A 21012-nucleotide genomic window follows, 5' to 3' on the forward strand; every position below is an offset into this window, starting at 1 on the left:
CAGATGTCCTGGACATCAGATCCCAGGGGGCTGAGTTTTGGAAGGGATGACAGGGCACTGGGAATCACCTCCCCTGCCCAGTCTTGGGGCTATGGAGAGAGGAAGAAAGCTGCTGGACATGTGGCAAGGACATGGGGAGATATATCCAGCAGCAAACAGAGACCCTAGCAGCTGCCTCTGAAGCAGAGTCTGAAAAGCCAGTCTGGGAGAGACAGCAGGCTTGGAACGTCACTCTCCATTTAGGTAAGAGCTAAATGCCTGCCCAGACAACTCCCAGTCCCATTAAGGTTACTGAAAAAAATCAAGGGCATAGCTTTTTGGCTTAGAAATTTAAAAAAAAGACGAAAAGGTTATCCTCTGTTGGAGCAGACTGGATGTAGGCTGTGAAAGGCAAAGCTGGAACACAATTCAGTTTGCAGTTGAGAAAAGGCAATTATTTTGATTACGTGGTTCATTTCCCCCACTTGAACATCCTATTGAAATAAAAATGCTTAACCATATTTCTGGATGTTGTGCAGCATCTCCAGAGTCCATCAGGCCACACTGAACTTCTCCCTTCCAGGAGCCCCCAGGATGGCTGTCACTCCCATACCTGTGGTCTGCGAATGTCTCGTTGTTCTCTGCGTTCAGGGTCCCTGCAGTCGCAAACATGATGGTGGTGTCCAGGTCGGCAATGATCCCGGATACGGCAGTGGCAGCTGTGATACATGCCTGGGTTCCCTTGTTCCCAGCCTGGAGGGCTGACAGCACCAAGGACACCTGAGGGCAGAGAGGGAAAGTCAGTGGGTGTGGAAGACGGAGAAAATACAACCCAAAAGTTTTCAGACAAAAAAAAAAAAAAAAATCACAAAGAACACAAAAAATAGAAGAGGAGGAAACTTCCAAACTCATTTTATGAGGCCAACATTACTCTGACACCAAAACCAGGCAAAGATACCACAAAAAAAAAGACAATTATAGGCCAATATCCCTGATGAACACAGAGCAAAAATCATCCACAAAATATCAAGAAACCAAATTTAACAAAACAATAAAAGTATCACACACCATGGTCAAGTGGGAATTATTCCAGGGTTGCAAGATTGGTTCAACATCCAGATATCAATGTGATACACCACATTTACAAAACAAAGGGTAAAAATTAAATAAGTCATCTCAATAAATGCAGAAAAAGCATTTGACAAAATTCAACAGCCATTTATGATAAAAATTCTCAACAAAGTGCATATAGAGAGAATATATCTCAATATAATAAAGGCCACATACAACAAGCCAATAGTTAACATTATATTCAAAGGTGAAAAGCTATATGCTTTTCTTCTAAGATCAGGAACAAGACAAGGATGGCTACTCTCACCAGTTTAATTCAATACAATAGAAGTCCTAGCAAGGGCAGTAAGACAAGAAAAAAAATAAAAGGCATTCAAATTGGAAAGCAAGAAGTAAAACTGTCATTACTTGCAGATGACATGATATTCTATATAAAAACCCCTGATGACTCCATTAAAAAACACCAACTTTTAGAACTAATAAATGAATTCATCAAACTTGCAGGATACAAAATCAATAAGCAAAAATCTATTGTGTGTCTATATACTAACAATAAACTATCAGAAAGAGAAATTAGGAAATCAATCCCATTTACAACTGCATCAAAAAGAATAGAATACTTAGGAATAACTTTCACCAAGGAGGAGAAAGACTTGTATACTGAAAACTATAAGAAGTTAAAGAAAAAAATTGAAAAAGGCACAAATAAATAAAAAGATATTTTGTCCTCATGGACTAGAAGAATATTGTTAAAATATCCATACTACCAAAACCAATATACAACTCAACACAATTCTTGCCAAAATTAAAATTGCATTTTTCACAGAAAATGAACAGTCCTAAAATTTGTATGGAATCATAAAAGAGGCAAATAGCTAAAGCAATCTTGAGAAAGGACAAAACTAGGGGCATTATGCTTTTTGATTTCAAACTAAATCACAAAATAACAGTAATCAAAACAGTATGGTAAAGGCATAAAAACAGATATGTAGATGGAATAGAGAGTTCAGAAATGAACCCATTCATATGTGATCAATTAATTTATGACAAAGGAGCCAAGAATATACAATGGGGGAAGAATAGTTTATTCATTAAATGGTGTTGAAAAAACTGAACAGCCATATGCAAAAAAATCAAACTGGATCACTACCATTCACCATACACAAAAATTAACTCAAACTGGGTTAAATGTTAAGACCTGAATATAAGACCTGAAACCATAAAACTCCTAGAGGAAAATACAGTTGGCCACTTCCTTGACACAGGTCTTGCCAATGGATCTGACACTAAAAGCACAAGCAACAAAGCAAAAATAAAAAAGTAGAACTTGTTTACATATTGATATTGATATATATATATATATATATATATACACACACACACACATATATATACACACATATATAAAACTAAAAAGCTTCGGCACAGTAAAGGAAACCACCAAAAATGAAAAGGGAATCTATTGAAAGGGATAAAATATTTGCAAATCACATATTTGATAAACATAAATAGAACTCAAACTTATACAACTCAATAGCCAACCCCACCCCAAAAACATCATTTTAAAAATGAGCAGATTATCTAAATGGACACTTTTGTGAAAAAGATATACAGATGGCCTACATGCACATGCAAAGATGCTCCACATAAATATCAGGGAATTGCAAATCCAAACCACAATGAAATATCTATCACCTCACATCTGTCAGAAAGTTTATTATCAAAACAAAGTAACAAGTGTGGGCAAAGATGTAGAAGAAAGTCAATCCTTATGCAACTTTTGTGGGAAATAAAAATTGGTGCAGCCCTATATGAAAAATTTTATGGAGATTCCTCAAAATTTCAACAGAGAACTATCATATGACCCAGCAATTTCACTTCTGGCGATGTATTTGAAGAAAATGAAGACACTAACTCAAAAAGATATATGCATCCTCATGTTCATTGGAAAACTATTCGTCATAGTCAAGACATTGAAAAAATCTAAGCATCCATCAAGGAAATTAGATAAAGGAAGTGTGACATATATGCAATGGAAAATTATTCAGCCATAAGAATGAAATTTTGCCATTTTCAACAACATGAATGGACATCAAAGACATTATACTAAGAGAAATAAATCAAAGAAGGACAAACACCACATAACCTCCCTTTTATGCAGAGTCTGAAAACAAAGACAAAAACAAACACCAAGCCGACAGACACAGAGAACAGATTGGTGGTTGCCAGTGGCCGGGGATGAGGAGGAGGAGAAATGGGAAAAAGAAAAAACCTTTTTGTTTTTAGTTGAAATAAACTGAATAAAAATGAAAACAAAACAAAAAAATCCAACCAAATGCGCAGAAAAAGAGATCAGATTTGTGGCTACAGTAAGGGGGTGGGGTAGAGTCTGGTGCTGGTGAGACTGAAGGAAGGTAGTCAAAGGCACAAACTTCCAGTTTTAAGGTAAATCCTAGGGACGCAATGCACTAATGATGACTATAGCTAACACTGCTTTGTGATCTTTATAAACGTTGTTGAAGTCCTAAGAGTTCTCATCACAAGGGAAAAATACATAGACACATACACTTTTTGCATTTATATGAGGTATGAATGTTAACTAAACTTGTAATGATTCCATAGCATACATGAGAAATCATGATGCCATGAAATCTAAACCACATACAGTGTTATCTGTCAACTATATAAATCTCAATAAAACTAGGGGGAAAAAGTAAAAAACAAAACAAAACAGAACAGTGAATTTTCTCTCTGGGAGCCAATATGGCTTGGGGTTACCAGCAGTTTGGAGTCAGCAGCCTGCCTGACTTAGCACTGCCATTGCTGGCGACACAACCTTGGGCAGGCTGTTTCACCTCCCTAAGTCTCAGTTTCCTCATCTGGAAAAGGGGGCTATTACTTCTTACCAATCAGGGCTGATGGGAGGAATAAGTGGGGGAAAATGCATATAAAGTACTTGGCATGTAATAAGTGTTTACTAGATGGTGCTGGAGAAGACTCCTGACAGTCCATTGGACTGTAAGATCAAACCAATCAATCTTAACGGAAATCAACCCTGAATACTCATTGGAAGGACTGATGCTGACGCTCCAGTATTTTGGTCATTTGATGTGAACAGCCAACTCATTGGAATGGGAAAGATTGAGGGCAGAAGGAGAAGAGGGCGTTAGAGGATGAGATGACTGGATGGCATCACCAATGCAATAGACATGAACTTGGGCAAACTTCGGGAGATGGTGAGGGACAGCGAGGCCTGGTGTGCTGTAGTCCATGGGGTCACAAAGGGTCGGACACGACTGGGCGACTGAACAACAGAGGGCAGATGCTACTTGATGATCTCTCTAAAACCACAAAGAGGGTTAAGGATCAGGCTCCTATGAACAGTGTGGCTGCTTCTCTCCCTCCTGAACAGATTTTCTGTAGAACAGCCCTCTGTTAACACTTGTCACTCCTTTCCTCGGCTGCCTCTTGACTAGAAATTCTCCAGAGTGGACTCCAGAGGGGCTGGAGTCCAAAGAGGATCCCTTCCTTTAACCTCTCCACTCCACCACTCCCTCGCACCACCACCTGCCACCAGCACACCCTCATGGTCCAGAGACATTCCCCTACAGGGCAAGCTGGATCTGTCCCACCCCTGGGGATGGCTCTCCTGCCACGGTGGAGAGGAGCTGAGCTCCCTTCACAAATGCCTCCTATCTCTCCCAGGCCTCCCCCCATGTTCCTGCCACACCAGCCCCCTCCTTCCTTCCCCACCCACCTGCTGTTTTCCTTTTATGGGTCTGCCCTCCAGGCTAGGGATGATCACACAGACACACCTAGACACCTAGACAGGTAAGGATGAGATGGGCGGGCAGGGAGATGCAGCAGAAATCTACCCGTAAGGCTAGATGCTCTGAACGAGCCAACTCCCTGTCTCTGATCCCTCTCCCGGTATCCTGAGTCAGGGGTACTCCGCTTGGAGAAGCAGGAAGATGGAGGGAGGCCAGCTCAGGAAGATCAGGCTGCGTGGCCATGCTCACTGGCACCCCACAACTTAGACCCCCTCCTCCCCTCCTTCATGCTCCTATTCCAAAGTCTCCTACAGGGGAATTTGGCAGGAGTAACTTCAACAACAGGAAGGGCTTTCAAAGGAAGGAGAATGCCTTCCTCGAGCTGAGAGATTTATTTCCTTGTCCTGGGGAAGCCTGGACAGTCCTGTGGGCTGCGGGAGACCGATGCCTGACCACAGTGAGAGGCCACGGACAGAGAAGCCTCTGTCCCGGCAGCTTCCGGGGGAGGGTCCCTTGTGCGCCCCGGGGGAGGGTCCCTTGTGCGCCCCTCAAGTCCTGCTGCCACGCTTCTCAACAGTGCGGAGCTCTCTGTCCTACAACCCAAGCGAAGGAGAGGGAAACACCCGCTAAGCACGGGTGCTGCTGCTGGCACCCCACGCAGCCTGTACAGCAGCAGCCCTGAAAAATAACTCCGAGAAACCAGCCAAGCAAAACCATCAGCAAACTGCAGGAGGGTCCAGGAGGAAGGGACATTCAGAACGGGGTGCTGTGAACCAGGGAAAACCTCCCGGGAGAAGGGGTGTTGGAGAACAGAGTTAGGGAACAGTGGTTGAAATGAATCAAACTGTGAACAGTGTGCCTGGCACGGTGCCAAGCTCTTTGACACTTATCACTGCCTATAACCTGCACAACCCCTGGGCCAGGTATTCTACTTTTTCATCCTCCCTTGACTGACAAGGAAGTTGAGGCGTGGCAGGGGGGAGTAGCTTAGCTGAGCCCTATGCTCTCTGCAACGAGAGTCTGTCTCTACAAACAGCTGCCCATAGAGGCAGGAAACGTCCTGTGGCTCCTGTCCCCCTTCCCCACCATGTGACCTTGGGAGGCTTCACCCTGCTCACTGCACTGACTCCTCTGGAAATAAACTGGTTACACAAGAGGAGATGTGGGTCCTTCTTATCTAGTCTCAGCACTTGGGAGCCTCCCTGAGAAGGGATGGTAGGGGCTACAGTGTCCCCAGGGGCTTCAGGAGAGGTCCTGGTGCTGACTGTGACTTGGACGTGGTCTGGCCAGTCTGTCCACAGGAGAGCCCATCAAGGAGACCACCAGGGTCCTGACCTCTGTGGGACAGCCCCTCAGTTTCTCAGGATGACCGATCACCCCCAGCTGCCTGATGCGCCCTGGCCCTGGGGAGCCCCTGGGTGGGAGAGAAGACACCTGGACCTGACCTGGCTGGCTGGTTTGGGGCTTGGTTTCCTGGTCTGTGCCTGGGCCCAGCCGGGTGTCATCGTGCCTGCCTGCCCTGAGGGCTGCTCCTTACCTTTTCTGTGACGGCGCGGGCGCACTCGATCAGCTCCCTCTTGGTGTAGCTGTCTGTGGGGCACACCTGGAGGGCTCCTGCCTTCTGTACCAGGAAGATGCAGCCGTGGCCCAGGTCCTGTACCCGAGTGCGAATCTGGAAGCCGATCTGTGGAGGCAATTCCGGGGTGGGGAGGCAAAGTATGACGGCCCTGCCGTCGAGGTCTTCCCTCCGTGGAAAATTTCTCCTATGTCCTAGGGGAGCCTGGCTAGGAAAATTCCACTGCTATTAGGAGCCTGTGTTTGGTGAACTATGGAATTTGGTTGAGTTTGCTTCCCTTTTTAGAGACTGTAAAATGCCCACAGTCCCCAGTAAGCAAGCTTAGTAATATTTGTTACCTTTTCTGCTGCATTGCTTATCTGTATCCTGAGCCACTAGGTAAGAATGTTAATTAGATGAACTCTGTGGGATTATTCATTCAACCCATGTTTATTGAGCCCTTCCTCTGTGTCAGGGCCTCTTTGAAGCAGGCAAGGCATTTAATTTCATTGATTCCTCACAAAAGCCCGGAGAGGGTAATTAGAAGTTCAGAATATATAGCTTTAGTATAAAGCATATTTTGAAGGGTTCAGATTCTTACAAAATTGTTATGTTTAGCAACCAGAACGCCTCTTTTCCTCAGCTGTGCCATGGAGCGAGGGCAGCTATGCTGGGCCCAGACTTCTTTTCCAGCAAGCCAGGTTGAGCTTTCCGTAAAAAGTTACACTTTTAGAGCTGCTGGCTTAGCAGGCATGAATGCTTTTAATGACCCCTAGGTTGTGTGATCAGAAATGGTAATTTGCTTAAAAAAAGCCAAATAAGCTCCACTATGGATAAGGTGCCAGCTGTCTCTTTGTGGTGTAATAAATTCCACCTCCATTTCCCAACTATGGTTTTTCTAGTAGTCATGTATGGATGGGAGAGCTGGGCCCTAAAGAAGGCTGAGTGCCGAAGAGTTGATGCTTTTGAAATGCAGGGCTGGAGAAGGCTCTTGAGAGTCCCTTGGACAGCAAGGAGATCAAACCAGTCAATCCTAAAAGAAATCAACCTTGAATATTCACTGGAAGGACTGATGTTCAAGCTGAAATTCCAATACTTTGGCCACGTGATGCGAAGAGCCAACTCATTGGAAAAGACCGATACTGGGAAAGATTGAAGGCAAAGGAGAAGGGAGTGACAGAGGATGAGAAGGTTAGATAGCATCACTGACTCAGTGGACATGAATCTGAACAAACTGGGAGATAGAGGACAGAGGAGCCTGGTGTGCTACAGTCCAAGGGATCGCAAAGAGCTGCACACAACTTAGCGACTGAACAATAACAGCAAACCATCTCCCAAAGTTTGCATTCTTCTGGCTTCGTTTCACAACAATTTTCATTTTGGTCTGATCAATACAGCCCAGGTAAGCAACTGAACACAGAACAAAACACCCCTAAGCTAAGTGTTATTTTAAAAAATCCACAATAATTAGAAGCTGGGTGCTTATCCTTCCAGCATCTCTCAAGAAGTTACTCAGAGAGTCCAGGTTTTATGAGTATAACCTGGGAACTCACACACCTGGGAATCTGATGCAGTCTTCTAACATCATCCCGTGTGTCAGAGTCTAAGGAAGGGTGATTCTGGGGAGTGAGGAGGCTGCAACTGCTCACTCTGTTATAGACAGACATGATGCTTTCAGGGGAAAATGTTATTCCCTTAACCCTTTGAGGCCCAAAGGATGTTTAAATCCATTTGGTAATGCATTCTCCTGCCTAGGAAGTGAGCTTCTGCTCTTTGGGATGTCTTCTAATCACACATGAGCATGTGCTACAAAAGCTCTGTAATCAGGCAGGGCTTCCTTGTTGACCATCTCCACATGGAATGAGACACGAGCATCAAGCCAGGATCATGCAACTGGACAGCTCTGAAAACACATCTGGACTAGTGTAGCATCAAGGTCACCATTGAGAACGAAAGAGGCTTGAATTCAGCCCACACAGTAGCAATGCCATTTAAGTGCATCTCTTTGCTGGGTGTGTCTGCTGGTTTAAACATAAGGTCAAGCTGAAGCAGGGGGATGCCCCAGTTAAGACTACTCTCAGTCTGGCTCTAGAGACTTTTCAGACTCATATGATGTAATCCTAAGTTCTCAGGAGTCAGAGCAAGGGACTTCCCTGGTGGCCCAGTGGTTAAAAATCTGCCTGCCAATGCAGGGGACACAGGTTCAATCCTTGGTCCAGGAAGATTCCACATGCCAAGGAGAAACTAAACCTGTGCGCCACAATTACTGAGCCTAGAGCCCATGCTCTGCAACAAGAGAAGCCAGTGCACCACAAGAAGAGAAAGCCTGTGTGTAGCAAAGAAGACCCAGCACAGCCAAAAATAAATAAATAAACAAAATTTAAAATTAAAAAGAAAAGAATCAGAGCTAACCCAAAGGTAAGAGCTCTGCTGTCAAGAATGAGCGCAGGTCTTTAAGGGGCAAGATACTAACAGGGAAGTCAAGTAAGGGGGGATGGAGAAAGAAACAATCACAGACTTTCAAAATAAAAAAAAGACTGTATGAGTTCAGTCTTCCCATTTTACAGATGAGGAGACTGAGGCCCAGAAAAGTGATGTGATTAGCCCAAGATCACACAGCCAATCCCTCACAAAGCCAGATGACAATCTACGTCTTTCATCCCAAGCACGGTGCACTGTTCATTAGATCAATGTTTTTCTAATTTGATTTTTTTTCCCACTTAGCAGCAGAACCCTTTCCCACTCCCCAGTAAAATCGCTCATGGAAACTCAACATCTAAAACTTAAGGAACTTGTTATTACTATAATCTTTCTTTGGAGTTAAAATTTATATTCTTGACTCCAAAAGTCAACAGTTGAGGCTAAGTGATCCAAAGATGGGATTATGAAGGCCAGTTACAGCCTTGGCCACCAACTTGTTTCTGTATTTTGCCCTGGTTGCATGGTGTGGAGGATCCTGGTCTGTGCATAAAGCAAAAGGGGAGCATTTTCTCACAGATCCCTGGCCACACCAGACAGAGAAGATGCCATGCCAGCCGGAGGCCAGCACAAAACCACCCATGCCCCAGGGCAAGGCGGGGGGTGGGGGCCCAGTGTATGTTTAAAAAGGGAAGAGTCAAACATGTGCAGAACTTCCAGAGCACCAGCTGGGAGGGGGTTCTAGAGAATGTGATATGAAGCTACTGTGCCAGAAAAGACCTGGTTTCCAGAGCCTTCTCCAGGTACCTCTTCTGCTCCCTGCACAGAGCCGAGCCTGGGCTTTCTGTTTGCAGAATGACAGGGCACTGGGACAACCACAGGCCACCGAAGTCACTCCCCAGTCACCTGGGGGTGGGAGGGAGGAGGCACCCACTCCTGAGCTGTTCCAAACCTGAAATCTATGGGCCGACATGATAAATGGTGGGAAGACAACCCCCACCCTCCTGCCACCATCACCCACTCATGTTCTCTTAGCCCCCTCAGAAGGCTGTGTTATAAAAACACACCCCAACATCCTGACGTTCAGCCTCCTTCCTGGAGGTGACATCATGTTTGTAGCGAGGAATCCTCTAAATACAACTATGGAGTTGGCGCAGTGGTCACCAGTGGGAAATTTCAGTTAGGAAGCCCGAGGAAGACCAGCACCAGAAAGCAAAGGGATGAGACCAGATAAATTCAACAACAGAAATGCTTTGGAGTCCTTAGTCAACCCTGGGTGTGGTCCTGGAGTCTGGGTCTGTGCTAGGTCACATGACTATCGTCTATAGCCTGGTGCAAGGCGAAGAGCACAAACTGATCCCCAATAAACCTGGGTTCGAAGCCTGACTTTTCTGTCTACACAATGACTTGTTACCTTCTTATTATACTTGAAACATTCACTTACTCCAAAAAGTTATTTAAAAATGGGGCTTCAGTGGTTAAGACTCCACCTGCCAGTGTAGAGGACACAGGTTCTTCCCTGCTCCGGGAAGATTCCACAAGCTGCCAGGCAACTAAGCCCATGTGCCATAACTACTGAGCTCGTGCACCTAGAGCCCTTGTTCTCAACAAGAGAAGGCACAGAAATGAGAAGCCTGCTCATTGCACCTACAGAGTGGCCCCGCTCACTGCAACTAGAGAAAGCCTCGGGCAGCAATGAAGACCCAGTGCAGTCATAAATAAGTCAAATTTTAAAAGGAGTTCAATACTAACTATTGCAGCTGTGTGGTCCTGGGCATTTCTCAGAGTTCCCTGAGTCATCTTGGTTTGCTTATCTATGAAATGGGAAGGGCGAATGATTCTCGCCTCACAGACTGCAGCTGAGAGAAGATGGGCCAGAGCCCAGCATAGCATCTGTGCCATATGGATTGGATAAATGGTTCGCATATTCCTATCCGTCTCCACGGGCACATGGGTTAGTAAAGGCACCAGAATCAACACACTTGATGCTACTGCAATTTCACGGGACGTTCTGTACTGCTGGAGGAACATCCTAAAAGGGAATGCATTTTGAAAGGCTGTTTCAGATAAGGGCTTTAAAAATGCTAAGCTTCTCAAAGCAACACTAAACTTCTCAGCAAACAGGACTAACCCCTTCCATCCCCCACCCCCACAGTGATCCAACTCACTGCCAGTGTTTATTATAAAGGAATGTTGCTCCAAGACATAAAACTTGGGAGTCTGAAATTGGCAACTTGAGTCAAGCAATACTTAAACCTCAAGAAAAACCCTCAATTCCCCCATCCTGCCCAAATAAAAGTAAAATGGAGAAGACTGTCTCCTGGTTTTGTGCCTTGCGGGAAATTAGAAGCCTGGCTTTCATGAAGTTCTGGCTCTCATTTCAATTAGAGGGAGTCTAAGAAACACTGATCCATCATCTTTTACTGCCTCAAACTAAACAAAACGTACAGATTTTTCTCAGGCTTCAAGATCAATTACATCGGAAACCAGGTCAAGTATAATTTGCCTGGAAGAGCTTGTGGAAGTTGGAAAGGCAGTAATGGATGTTATCTGACAAACGACAGTTTCTCCTGAGACAGAAAACATGGCAGGGAAAACCAGTGTGTAAAGCAGAAGCAGGGCATTGCTTTCCCACCTACAGAAAGTATGCCTTGGAGTGGAAAGTTTTAGACGTCTAGAGAGGACGCCCATCCCATCTGGGGGAGAGGGCTGTGGTTCTCACCACAGGCTCTTGACAAATGTTCCTGCCAGCTTTTAAGACACCAGTGTTATAAGTGGTTACAGCAACGTGCTCTCAGACACGGCACCATCATCACTCAACCTTTCCCCAGTATTTACATTTAGAAGCCTGTGGCTCAAGGGCTTTGTATCTTTTTCCTTCTCTTTTAAAAAGAGGAAGTGTAGTAGTAGTGTAGTGTTAGTTGCTCAGTTGTGTCTGACTCCTTGCAACCTCATGGACTGTAGCCTGCCAGGCTCCTCTGTCTGTGGGATTCTCCAGGCAAGAATACTGGATTGCCATTCCCTTCTCCAGAGGATCTTCCTCTGGGTCTCCTGCATTGCAGGCAGATTCTTTACCATCTGAGCTATAGGGAAGTCCCTTTAAAAAGAGGAAACCCATCATAAAATGCCAAGCTGCCAGAGGGTTTTAACTTTTCTGGTGAAGTTATCGCAGTGATGTTAGCAAAAGCTTTGAATTTTCCATGGAAAAACTAGCAGATACAAAGCTCTGGCTCGATGTTCAGAGGGCAGAGCCAGGACTTTTCCTGTCATTGTCACATTCTGGAAAAGACCAAAATGCTGACTCGGCAGAGCAGACTGCAGGCCTGTAGTGAAGGGGGCAGCTTCTTACTTGCCCTGGATATAAATATTTTCACATGCTGTGATGTGGGGCTCTCTTGGGTATACACATTAATTCCACAGTCTTGGGGAAAAAAAACTACATTGCTTCAGGGATCTCCTAACCTTCTCAGTTTTCCCCCAAATATCTGTCTGGCAAATGCACACAAAGAATTTTCCTTTAGCAAGCCACCAGTAATTTTATATTCTCTCTGCCCCTTTGCACTCCAGGTCACACTGCTCGTGTGTCTGGAATGTAAAACACATCTCAAGATGTAACGGTGAACAGAGGAAACCTTAATGGAAACGTCAGCTGCCGCAACGGCAGGGCCAGGATGTAAAGGAACTTGCTGCTTTGCTTTTAGCAATGCAATTTTTTTCCTGGCCTATTTTGTTTCAGTGGTCTGGGTTGCAATTAGAAAATTGTTTGCTTTATACACAGGGTGGGGTTGCTAGCTCACAAGAACTCAGATGTGGAAAGTGCTCTATAGATCACGAGGTCTTCACTCAGCAATGCAGTTAGGCTAGCACTGAAACTAACCAAAGAAGACTCATGGAAATTCCATCTTTGAAGATTTCTGGAGATAAGAGATCAAGACCTCCCCCCACAATCACAGTCTCTTTTAGTTTTCAATCCTCTCGAAAAGCCAAACACTTCTTCCTTTTGTCTAACCAAGCTTTCCCTTACTGTAACAGAAGTTCCCTTATGCTTGTTTATGAAATTCAAAATTGCAGGTTAATCAAATGAATTATGAGTCCAGCTGCTCTTACTAAGGCGGGGGGATCCTTTTTTTTTTTTTTTTTTTTAAATGATGGGCCTGTGTAAAGAAATCAACGGAATCTTATGCAGGTCTCTGATCATTTTTCTTTCCTGGTAGTGACTTGACAGACTCATGGCAAATAGAATTATTCATGCTGCAGTCTAAAAACTCAATCATCCTAAAATCTCAAAACGCAGGCACTGTTAGAAACTAAAGTCATCCCATGCTGGATATATATGTATGCAAGTACATATATATGTGGCACTCCCATTTACATGCATTGTTACAACATACGTTAGAAAGTGATTTGGTTCTGGGTCTTCACTTCAGTAGTAGTGTCGCTGGGAGTCTTGGTGAAGACATGCTTAGACCTGACTCCCAGGAGAAACGGTAACTTGGGGACACTGTCTGTCATCGAAAGGAGAAGGGACGACTAGCCACAACCTTCTGCCTTGACAGCCTGGTACATCTCAGAATGTCATGGACAGGGTTTTGCCCTCCTGGCAGAATCTCATGGATGTTGTTACCTTGTTTTCCCTGGATCCCTGGAATTCACTCCACTATTCTTCACTGCAAGCTGGTCTGTCTTTCTCTAGGGGGCCATGCACTGGGTCAGGCTCCTTCCATGTGTTGAACACTGATACAGGTGTAATCAGGGGCCCAGAGTTCCACCCATCCTGTGTGCTGGTCGGTGGACAATTTAATTTCTCAGAGGTATGAGATATGGGACCTCTCAGAGAGTAGCCTCTGGAGTCAATCTTTTGCCACTTTAGGCCTCCTGTGGGTACAGGTGTTCCGAGGTGAGTCTGTGTTGGCCGTTAAGGAAAGTGGCTTAGGGAAGACAGGGAGGGAAGGACAAGAAGTCCACAGGGGGGTCCAAGGACAGGGATCTGGACCAGTTCTTCAAAAGCTACCAACAATATTTGGGCAAGACTTTGTTTCACAAAAGCAGGCTGGCTACACAGCCTTTTCTCAAGGGAGGGGCGGGTAGATCCCATACTTGGCTTGTCTAATACTTCTGTAAGCCTTTGGAAAATATACAAATAATCGAGTGGGTTGCTAAGCAAGCACAGGAAGTAAGAGGAGAATGTCAATGTGTGCCCTGCTCTTGGCATCAGGTGGCGGGCTGGGGGACAGGAGACCTGGCGGAAAACTGTCAACAGAGTCCTTCTGTCTGAAAGCCCACCTCCCCAGGTGGCTCCAGCTCTATGCCCGGCAGCCCTAGGAAGGGCAGTGAGCCTGGAACACAGGCTGGGGCTACTGGGTGTGAACCTGCGGGGTTGGCAGCAGAGGAGAGGGAACTATGCCTGGCTGTGGCTATCGGGGTGGGGTGTTCCGGAGTGGAGCTGAGCTATGGAGACCGTCCGCCCCTCCCACCCCCACCATTGCCCAGCTGGGGGAGCGGGCACTAGTGTGGGTTTGCTTCTAAAAACAGGGACTTAAGGTGGCAGACCTCCTCTGGTTCCGCCGTGGCTGCTGCCAGCTGGCCCTGGAGAGCCAGGTGCCCATAGTCACTGGTCATTTGTGAAGCCAGTCCTCCCAACTCCTCCGGGTTAGTAACCGACTTAGTCATCTGGAAAAAGAAAACAAGCAAGACACAAACACACACAGATACACAGAGAAAAGCATGAGAACCACGTGTTAATACCACTGGGAGCCAAAGGGTCTCATTCACTTTTAAGCTTGTGGCTTGCGTGTGGGGGCTGGACGCTGGAGAGCCCAGTTCAAGCAAAGCCCATGCTGCAGCCCACACGACAGGCCAGCAGGTCCTGGCCGGGTCGAGGCGACATGCTCGGTTCAGGCTGTGCAGTGCAGAGGCCGGGCCAAGGTGTCCACTCTCCGGGAGGTGAGAGCGGTAGCCTCCACCAGCCCTGCCCTGTGGGGTCACCAGGGGAGCCCCCCAGAGAAACCACAAGGGAGCCCAGCCCCAGGCAGGGCACACCCCTGGTCGTACGTTGCTCCCAGGCTGGTCTGGTCTCTGGGGACCTAGGAGCAGGTGCCATGCCACCAAGAGATGGCATGAGGACAGGATCATCAGGAAATCGTGTCTGTGGTGATGGGCAAGTGTAATGTTTTGGTGGAAGGAACTCACAGAATACAGCTTTGTAATAACACTGCTCTGAAGAATAACAACGTTTCAGTCATAAATTCAATGAGGAGAATGCTGTAGCCTAAATGGTCAAGTTCTGCCTTTTTTACTCTGAAGATATTCTATAGCTTTCTTCCGCTTCATAGAAAAACTCACCTCAGTGTACTCTACCGAGCTAACGTACTTGCTTCTAGCTTTTTTTTTCTCCTCCGACAAAAACGCCTCTTAGGTCTCACAAGGGCAGTTGTAAGCTGCCACCCACATAGGTGTCCATGTCCCTCTTGGATCCAAGGCTTCCTCCCTCTGTCCCCTCTGTTCTCTCACTCTGGCTGACAATACTTCCTCACTCTTTGTGGCATTTGAAGTCCCTGATTTTAAAGGACTTGAAAAAAAAATGTTAAATGACTACACAACCATTCAAGCTAGACAGGAACGTGGGCCCATCTAAGGCATGTTTACCAGGAATGTCATAGGCTTTCGGGTGGAGGTGTGGGTTTGCAGAAAATACACACTGCATGCCGAGAGAACAAGGCTGTGCCCAGAGCTGCTCCACATGACCCTGCCATGAGGAGCACAATGACCCTGGGGGCTGGCGGTATGTGGGGGCTCTCACCCCTCAAGGCTCCAGCCAGCCCACGCAAGAGCAGCAATACTGGGCTCCTTAGGTGCGTGGACACCGAGTGTCAAGACAGGCGGCCTGAGAAATTTTCTTACAGAAACTCCTGAGGCCACTGAAGATATTTTCACCCCTTCTGTGCTGCGCTCCCTGCTCAGAGGAGTCAGCGCTGCTGGGCTGCCAGATTTGATCCATGATGCCGCTAAGCGCTCCTGAGCAGGGCCAGCTCAGGGCCGACTCCAGCCTTCTCCCAGTCGCCGAGATGGGCACTGTTCCTTCCTCTGCAGTCCAAGTCCTTTTCCACAACATCGAGCCTGGCACAACTGCAGAGTTTCTAAGAATGAATAGCTGCCGCCAGGGGAGCCTCTGTGGTCCAAGCTCAACCTCTAGTGGACACATGACTACATGACAAAACCATCCAGAGAGGCGCCTGGCCTGATGGGGCAGGGACCATGCGGTGGCCCAGTCTGGTCCCTGGAACTCAGGCTTAGGTGGCAGCATCTAAGAGGCCATCTCTTAATTTTATCCTGTGACATCTGAGCCTTCAGAAGTTAAGAACTTTCTTACTAGGTCCTCATATTAATGCTTTGAGGACAATACTTTTCTTTCCTTGTACAACTTTTTAACCTATCAAGATAGTATTTATAGCTGTGCCATTTATAGCCAAATATCCATATAATGCCATTTGTAGCTAAATATCCATATAATACAATTCTGAAAACATTACTTTTTAGAAAAAAACAAAACAAAAAAGCCACCTCCAAAAGTTACATTCCTCCTGTTGCCAGGAGAAAAAAATTTTCATATAACCACAGTGTTTCATTTTGCCTGAAAGACTGTCAATATTGTACTATTCATTACAAGCACTGTCCAAACATTAAAATTTGATTCCATCAGACAATCTCAGTTTGGTCTCCAAAGGCCTTCTCTTGTACTGTAACTTTAATCATTAAAAACATCTCAAGTTTTCCGTGAGATAAATAGGATTTTGTTCTTTCTCTGTAACTTGCAAATTCCTTCTCATTTCCTCCCTTTCCTTTGCTCCCCTGTCCTCATGTCCAACTCTTAGTCATTTTAATCTGGAGCTTCTCCATGAGAAGAGGTGTCCAGTCGCCTGGGGCTTCTAGACCACAGGCAGCCAGAAAGACCACAGATTGGGACAAAGCTGCGGCCTGGGAAGAACTAGAAACACAGAGGACTGATCTCTCTCCACCACAGACCCCAGATCTGAGGACCCAGTGCTGTGGTGGGTAAAAGGGCAACCAGCAGTGGTGGGGCAGCCCGTGTTCTTCTTACCATTTCCTGAGCTGTTACCGCAATAGCTTTGGAGTATTTAACCACAGTCGTCTGATAGTCGACAAACGTCCCCTTCGGTTCTGGAGGAGTACCTTCATCCAGCTACAGGGGAGAGGAAAAGAGCCCATGGGTCATCAGAGGCCTGTTCAGTGTGAGCTTCATTTTTCAGAATCAGTAACTTGGAAAAAATGGAGAGGCCTGCAGAGTTTCTCAGTCCAGAGTCAACAGAATCCCCCAGCTTCTGTGATAGAGGTGCACACAAGGTACTCGCGGCACACAGACAGGGAGAGGCCCCCCATTTGTGGGAGGAAAGTGGCAGGGCTGTCCGGAGGAACGGTGCTCCAGTCAAGTCTTAGCAGGTAAGGAGTTTGCCATACACAAAAGGTGGGGAAGGAGTCTCAAGCAGAGGGAACGGCACTCCAGCACACGGGGAGGTGGGTGTGAATCGGACACACGGAGGAAAGGCAGAATGGTGAACAAAGAGCTGCGGGAGGACACAGACCCTCCATCACAAAGAGCTTTCCTAGGAACGGTGTCGTCCAAAGATGTCTACACCCTAGAACCCTCGCTTCTGATCTACCTTGGGGAAGAGAAGGAGGTGGAAACATAGGAAGAACTTGTTTATCTGACTCTAGCAACACAAGATGGAGAAGGAAATGGCAACCCACTCCAGTATTCTTGCCTGGAGAATCCCAGGGATGGCGGAGCCTGGTGGGCTGCCGTCTATGGGGTCGCACAGAGTCGGACACGACTAAAGTAACTTAGCAGCAGCAGCAGCAACACAAGAATTGAGAGATCAGCGTGGAGGGGAAGGGGTAGAGAAGTGGGCCGGAGGTCTGCGACTTGAAGGGCTGGGGATTTTACTGGCTCGGAAGACTTGATTTGAGACCTGGTTCCAAGACTTGTGAATGGGCCTCAAGCTGGTTATTTAAACCGGTTCTCTGGTCTTTCACTGGAAATTTCGAAGCTCATCATAAGGTGATGATCAAGATCAACTGAGATGATACCCCATCTACATGAATGGACTGGAAAGGATAACCACAATAATGAAGATGATGATGGTGATAAAGTCCGTGATGGTTATGAGGAAGGCAACCCATCCTCACCACCACCATCATCATGACTGTCACCACGGGTTGCTGAATGATATTCTAGGTGAGGAGACAAGGCGAACAGAAATGAATACAGGAAGAGTGAGAGTAGTGAACAGGAGAGGGCTGCGGAGAGGGTGGGGATCAGGCTGGATCTATTTAACGAAGAACTTTGCAATCATGAAGAAAACGGTGGGATCTGCAGGAGGCAATGATCTACTGAGAAGATCTCCCTGGCAGCTCTCTGCTAGACAGTCTGCAGTCTGGGAACACACTAGGGACCATCGAGCCATTAGGACAAGGTTAGATAGAGTCTTCAACGGGAGCTACATATCATGAGCAGATCCCGGCTACAACGTGAGTTGAATGAATGTGTCACTGTAACCTAGTACAATGTGCTTGCATAAAGTGGATGTAATCTCTACCAAACTAACAACACAAACTCCAGGATCGATTTTTTTTATGTTTCTTTATCAGGAGATGGGGGGTCTCACTGGTCAAATGAGGATTGAGGTGTGGACTCACACACTCAGTATAAATTAACTGGGCATCTCATAAGGGTCAGGCCATGTGCTGGGAACCTCCATATGAGATGTGGTGTAACTGTAAACGTGCCAGGATGTTGGAGCTAGAGAGCAGCTTAGAACACAGTGGCCATGGGCCGCAATGATGAACCTTCTACCAGTGTGAAGACAATAAGCGCAGTAAGAACAAAGTAGTAACTTTAAAAAAAATAGGATTTAAAATTCACTTAGTTGAAAGAACTTTCCTTCATTCTGAAATTATAGCCTTTCTACTCTTTTTTTTGGTGTTCACATGTCCTTTATCTTATAGAATATTACTGATGTAGATACCAAGGTTTTTGTTTTATTTCTTTAATTACCTACCTTGACCAAAAAGAAAAAAAAATATCCCCCAAACACAAAACAAAGAAAGAAAAGTGACTTGATCATAAAATCCCGAAGACTGAGACCAAGCTTATTGAATGGGGGAAAACGAGGTTTAGAAAGCTTGAGTAATTTGCCCAAGGTTACCCAGAAAGCTTATCACTTCATGGTAACCTATTAATTCCCAAACCTTCTGGTGCTTATAAACAGAGAGAAAAGTCTCAAAGAGATCCTCCAGAGCAGAGGCTCTAAAAGTGTCAAGAATTGTACTCAAGTTAGAATTAACTTTGTATACACTTGGATTTTTTCTGCCACTCACTGCCTTTTGGAACTCCAGACAATGATTCTAATAGTATGTCAGTGTTTTAACCAAACAACCCAAACTCAGAAAATGACATATTTATAGAATATGATATATTTATATAATGTGCTGCTGCTTAGGTGATCAAAAGACCTGAGATATCACTTAATACAGAGTTCCCAGTGATGAGCAGGCCAGGGTGGGCTTAGCAAAGGGAAGAGACACTGTGTGGTACCTGGGATGTAAGGTCAGGGTAGATAGGAGTTTAGGAGCATCAGTGAAATCCCAATCATAGTAAGTCCCCTACATATGAAGGAAATCTATTCCAGGAGTGTGTCTGTAAGTTCAGTTTGTTTTAACTTCAACAAAGTTAGCCTTGGTAACCAATTAACACAATCAACTATATAGTACTGTACACTGTAATAGGTTTATAATACTTTTTATACAAATAATACATAAAAGCAAAAAATAAACATTTAAAATCTCACAGTACAGTACCTAGAAAAGTACAGCAGTACTTTACAACAGCTGGCATACCAGGGCTGGCACCGAGTGAACAGGCAAGAAGAGTTACAACTAGAGGAGAGAGAGGAGGTAGGAGATGGTAGAGCTGAAGGATTGTCAGCAGCAAGAGATGGAGGGCAAGCTGCAATTTCACTCATGCCTGATATTGATGGCACAGGTTCTGGTTCCTCGCTGGAACCAGATGCATGTTTGCAACTTGAAGTTTCATTCGTATATAGGGGACTTACTGTATATACTTTGCAGAACTGAGGGGGAAAAAACCCTCTGCTCATAGCCTCTGGGGCTCATGTTATTAGCAGTTCTTAATTATTGCCCTCAGGTAACACCAGGCCTATTCCCCAGTCCTTCCAAAAGAATCTAGTGTGTCCTGGGCTGAGAGCAGAGCTGTAACACCCCTGAAATCAGAAAGTACAAGGGCCACTTTCCTTCTTGAAGAGCTATCACAATATGCAAGGCTCAAAGGCTATCAAAAAAGACTTCCCTCTTCCAGGGATTTCTGCAACTCTTCCCTATAATAAGAGTGACGGTGAAAAGCACCTCCTAAGAAGGAAAAGATTATCATTTGACTTTCTAATTTGTACCTTGAGTTGCATTATTTAATACCTTTGGTAGATATAGCACTTAATTCAAAGCTTTGTTGTTCTGATTTTCTAAAAATCAAACAAACCCACTAAGACTTAACTAAGGGCCTTGAGGAAGAGGAGAATTTCATTCATTTTCTGCCAAACTACCCAAAGCTGAAGCATGAGAAGCCCACAGCAGAAACTACTGGAGTGCTTTGACAAGGCAAGTTTGGGGTCTCTGATGGATCCTAGCATCCCAGCCCAGCTTGGGATGTTATCAGTCTGATAATGTCTGCATAATGTTTAATGGGAATTATCCTAATGATAGTTTCAGGCTATCATCTCTTTACAGAGATACACACCAACCAATCTTCTCTAAATTAGCAATTAAAGACCACTTATTATCCTGAAAAACCACCTTAGTGTATTCACCATCTGACAATGGACATTTCAAAACACAGATGAAGTCTACAGTTCTTGGCTATGCTATCAGAGAATGGCAATTAGATGCTGATGAAGAGTTGTTCATTCTAATGAGTAGCAAACTGGCACGACTAGGGAAGGATTCCTTGGGGAAAGACCACAAGATACTGTCCAGTCATCCTTTCCTACTGACCCAACTCAATTGAAGGGTCGCTGGAGAAGAAATGATACTTCTGACATCTCTGTCTGCTGTTCTCTGAAGGTTTTTACACTTACCATTTCAGGGGTCTTTGCAACGGTTTAGATGCCAGAACCATGGGGAGATTTTTTT

The 21012-nt window shown here is 45.5% G+C and overlaps 1 protein-coding gene across 14 annotated transcripts in view; it reads right to left on the minus strand.

Moving 5' to 3' along the window:
* The window catches only part of TLN2 (talin 2), a 493069-nt gene that overhangs the window by 46541 nt on the left and 425516 nt on the right, over positions 1-21012 (minus strand). For 10 of the 14 annotated variants that reach the window (XM_081507550.1, XM_081507548.1, XM_081507549.1 and 7 more), the window contains 4 exons: positions 16892-16993; positions 14344-14463; positions 6358-6504; positions 593-759 (listed from right to left, as the gene is read on the minus strand). In XM_081507550.1, the coding sequence (XP_081363676.1) occupies positions 593-759; positions 6358-6504; positions 14344-14463; positions 16892-16993 (536 nt within the window). The remainder of the gene's footprint in view (positions 1-592; positions 760-6357; positions 6505-14343; positions 14464-16891; positions 16994-21012) is intronic. The other 4 variants (XM_081507557.1, XM_081507555.1, XM_081507556.1 and 1 more) reach the window with 1 other exon arrangement.

Source organism: Giraffa tippelskirchi, chromosome 7 (assembly GCF_054371585.1).
Source record: "Giraffa tippelskirchi isolate mGirTip1 chromosome 7, T2T-mGirTip1v1.2.pri, whole genome shotgun sequence".
Lineage (NCBI taxonomy): Eukaryota > Metazoa > Chordata > Mammalia > Artiodactyla > Giraffidae > Giraffa > Giraffa tippelskirchi.